General features: G+C 41.3%; 1 protein-coding gene across 1 annotated transcript; it reads left to right on the forward strand.

Annotated features, from left to right (window-relative positions):
• Positions 1 to 326: 326 nt before the first annotated feature.
• LOC101850010 lies at positions 327 to 3,026 on the forward strand (the record flags this gene model as incomplete). The annotated part of the gene is given in 2 exon segments (XM_013083661.1): positions 327 to 653; positions 2,936 to 3,026. Coding segments are annotated over 2 exon segments (383 nt in total), but the record flags the coding sequence as incomplete, so codon positions are not given.
• Between the last annotated feature and the right edge of the window lie 1,189 nt (positions 3,027 to 4,215).

Below are 4,215 nucleotides of genomic sequence, written 5' to 3' on the forward strand. Positions count from 1 at the left end.
ATTATTATTACTACTACTATTATTATCATTATCATCGCTAATTTTGGGTTAGGAAGTTTGATCCACCACTGAATTGAAATCGAAAGATGCGTATACATTTTAATTTATACACTTTTGAACATCATTTTTATTCGAACAGTAGGATCCTATCAGGGCTTTAATAAGATCACTACAGTAGTACAGGTAGCCTACGACGCCCCCATATTGACAGACACGACAGTCCTGTTCTCTTGTCTTTGTCTGAGAAATAGTAATCAAATGACCTTTGTAAACGTCAGTGTTTTTCTAACTTTACTATAACCTTGAACGGGTGTACATATATTCAGAAAAAGACGCAGCAGACCTCAGTCTCACGCCTGATGATAGAGTAGCAGACTCCGCCGAGGAGAGGAGAGAAGAAATCAAGGAAAACACAACAGGCGATATGTCTGGCACGACCAGTACGCCGGTGTTTCTCATTGAGTTACATAAGGGTGGTGAAGACAACACCTCGGATCCACCTGAAACCAAAGAGTTTATTGGCGGGAACGGAACTGGAGTTGACGATGCCCACGACGGAACTGATGACGCTGAACACAGAAAAAAGTCTTCTAACGTGAAGTTTCAAAATGATCTGACGACAGAGAATGAACCAGACGAGAGGCAGACAGAAGGTTATTACAAGACACAGTGCCGTTATTTCTGCACTTCTACCCCTGCCTGCTGATGACCCTCTTCCCTTCCCCGTCGTCAACCTGCAATGATTCCTTTTCTTGTCATAATAGTATACACCCGATCATGTATTTTTTATTCCATTTAACCATATAACGATATCAAAATGTCGAACATTCACCTTTTCTTATTAAATTCTTCAAAGCGAAAAAGAAACTTCGAAGTTTAAGAGGCAGCAACTGTGCTGTAATGACCAGACATGTTGTCTTTCATATAAAAGGTCAGCGTTCAGTTCCCATGTATTCCCATGTGGATATTATTATGAAAGCTTAACTGCGGTGAAAGCTTGTACACATGTTTTGGTTTGACTGCGCGTCTTCAAGTCGTGATAATATGATTATAGAGATTATAATATCGTACCCATTCACCCCACCCCGCCCCTGGGTCCAAAGACTTTCCATCGTAACGTCCAGTGCATGCGATATGTCATAGTGGCTGGCTTATATATTCCCATTTAACATGTCAGACCTTCTGCCACAGAACTTGGCCTCTTAACCAGGTCTGTCAACTGCAAACCAACCACTCTGCTGAATGTATCTGTTTCTTGCATTTAACGTTCCTTCTTGTTTGTTCTATACAACGCCATGAAGCAAGCAGCCAAAGACATACAATATTTAACTATTCTCGACTAATTCGGATAATATGTAATCAGTCTTGAGATTTAAATTCTTAAAACGTCGATTGATCTGGAGAATTAAAAGGGAGACAAAGTAGCTGAAAAAGACGGTCTGATACTGTCCTCAGGAGAACTGCGTTCTGTCTTGAACGAGCAAAGATGAGCTAAAACACGGTTTATAATTTCAGTAGGACATAAGCCTAACTTGATAACTCGCATCTTTCGCCTGTGCACGTCCTCTGTAAGGCTTTATATGTCTTTGGATCTGTCGGCTGTTTCTCCCGCCGTGACTTTACTGCACAAACTGCATGTTCCGTGTACACAATTTCCTAGCTTTTGCACGCTTTAAATGTATTTCCTTTATTCTCAGCATGCTTTGACCTACCTGTTTTTCATTTAGATCTAGTTTGATTGATCTCTGCAATCCAGACCATCAACAGCAAAATTTTTGTTCTCAATTATCATCAAAATTGCTGTCCCAAGCACTTCATCCCTTTAAAAATCGCAATACGTACGGAGGTCTCCCCTACATCCCCCCCTCCCCACACACGCTTTTCTTTTGCCCACTCTCTATGTGCTTGCATGTTTCTCTGTTGTTATAATATGGATGAGTAGTGCTTGCGTGCGTGTATACATGTGCGCGTGTTTGTATGGAATATGTGGGAGGGGGGGGGGTGTCATTAAAAAGATGGAGGCAGAGAGAGAGAGAGAGAGAGAGAGAGAGAGATAGAGAGAGAGGGGGGGAGCGCGTGCGTGTGTGTGTGTGTGTTTGTGTTTGTGTGTGTGTGTGTGTGTGTGTGTGTGTGTGTGTGTGTGTGTGTGTGTGTGTGTGTGTGTGCGCGTGTGTGTGTAGATACACATGTACATGTGCGCGCGTGAATGTGTTCGTAAACGTACAGCTCACCTCCCCTCCCCGGTCCTCTCCCTCCACACTCACAACACCTGGACCAATCATGGTAGAGTAAACAATCACTTTTCATTCTACTACTGCGCTTACTTCAGTTGCAGAGGTGCAAGGTTATGTTATCTGGTTTTAATCTTGTTGGGCCTCAGTGTAGATGACCCAGTTCGAATCCCAAAATCGGCGTTCTTAAACTTGGGTTTTGTTTCAAAGCCACTAATTTGGCTTCCTTCTATCGGAGAAGATACATTCGGGGGACCAACTTTTCAGAGAGCTGAAACCCATGCCATATGATGCATTCCAGTTTTTAAAGGGCCAAATGCTGCTTCAGATGTAAAAAAAAAAAAAGCCACCTCAAGTTTTCCTGTAGAAAGGGTTTGTAACAAGGTCTGTAAGTAGAACTGATAACAAGACAAGAGTTTTGTTTTGGATTTTTTTTTGTATGCTAAATTATGCTGGTTGGCTCGCTCCCAACAATCCAAGCGAGACCCACCAAAAGCATGGAAATTTGTCTCTATTTGATTTAATAAAACCCTCCAGATATACGTTTAGTCTCACAATAAGCATGTTAATGGCCGTGGACTAGATAACAATGAGAGTTTATCTTTCATGACAGTCTTAAGTCTGTAGACTATTTTACGGTATTAAAATTCTACTCCAAATTTTGCAACACGATATTGACTTGACGCAACACTGTCTGCTTTCAGAGACCCCTGCCGAGCAGACGGCGGGCGGTGGCGGGACCGAGGCTGAAGAAGCATAGGATCTATGACTCAGTGGTACCACTCCACTGACAAGGTGGGTCATCATCATCATCATCATCATCATCATCATCATCATCATCATCATCATCATCATCCTCATCCTCATCATCATCATCATCATCATCATCACGATTACCGTCGTAGCCATCATCATTGTCACCAATACCGTCGTCGTTATCACCATCATCATTATCATCGTCGTCGTCGTTAATTATTGTTAATGGAATTACTACTCCATGAAACACAAGTCAGGGATATAAAGAATAATAATAACATGTTGATACTTTTTTTTAAAGTCACTCTTTTATTGAACAAATTCAACTTTGTGTTTTGATCTAGATTCTTTTATTCTGTTGTGTATAATACTCGTATGTATCATCAGAAGTCTGACATTGTTGATATTGATATACATTATGTATAGGCCGGGTCAACCCGAACGCGAGACAGGGTCCGCGATGTAGCAAGGCAATGAATTGTGCACTTTCAATCATCAAAAAGTTGTAGCGAAGTGAAGTTGTGTTGTCGTCACTGCGTTTCAGTAGAAGGTTTAAAATATAGGGTTTCCAATGCACTTTCACACCGAAAGACGAATCCGCGCAGAAGACGTGTTGATGTTTGTTCTTACTGCGTTCGTAGCTTACAAATGTCTCATTTTGAGACAGTGACACCACCCTTCCTCCTCCTTTCAGTGGAAACTTGGTGATTTCCTCCCCCAGCTGTCTAGACTAAAGCCGATAGAACTGAGAGTGCCGCAAACGTGTGTTCTACGTGAGTCCCGAAAATTACCCACCGCGTCTCTTGAATCATGTTTCCTAAATTTTATGTACATTGGAGTATTTGGGAAAATTTGTCAACTTTTAAATTATGCTTTAGGTATATTATTTTTTTCCCCGTTTTGGGCTTACATTAAAGGAAACGTGTCGGAACCTTAGTTTGCAGTGTCCTTTAATTATGAATGGGCTTTTAGATTCTTTTGGTCATCCAACTTTTAGACCCGTTGGCAAAGATTTGATGAGATTTAAAGAGCGATTTCAATTTATCTTGTTTCAACCGCGGCCAGAAAGAACTCTGTTTGTTGAAGAATAACCAATACTGTCAGTTTATATATTGGCTTGTCCGTTTTTATTTTTCTCCTTCCATTGACGTCTTTGAAGTAATGATAAGCTCGTTGCCCTTCCACGCTGCGGACGTGAGCTCAATTCCCATGAAAGGAATATATATAT

This window comes from Aplysia californica, unplaced genomic scaffold, assembly GCF_000002075.1.
Source record: "Aplysia californica isolate F4 #8 unplaced genomic scaffold, AplCal3.0 scaffold00247, whole genome shotgun sequence".
Lineage (NCBI taxonomy): Eukaryota > Metazoa > Mollusca > Gastropoda > Aplysiida > Aplysiidae > Aplysia > Aplysia californica.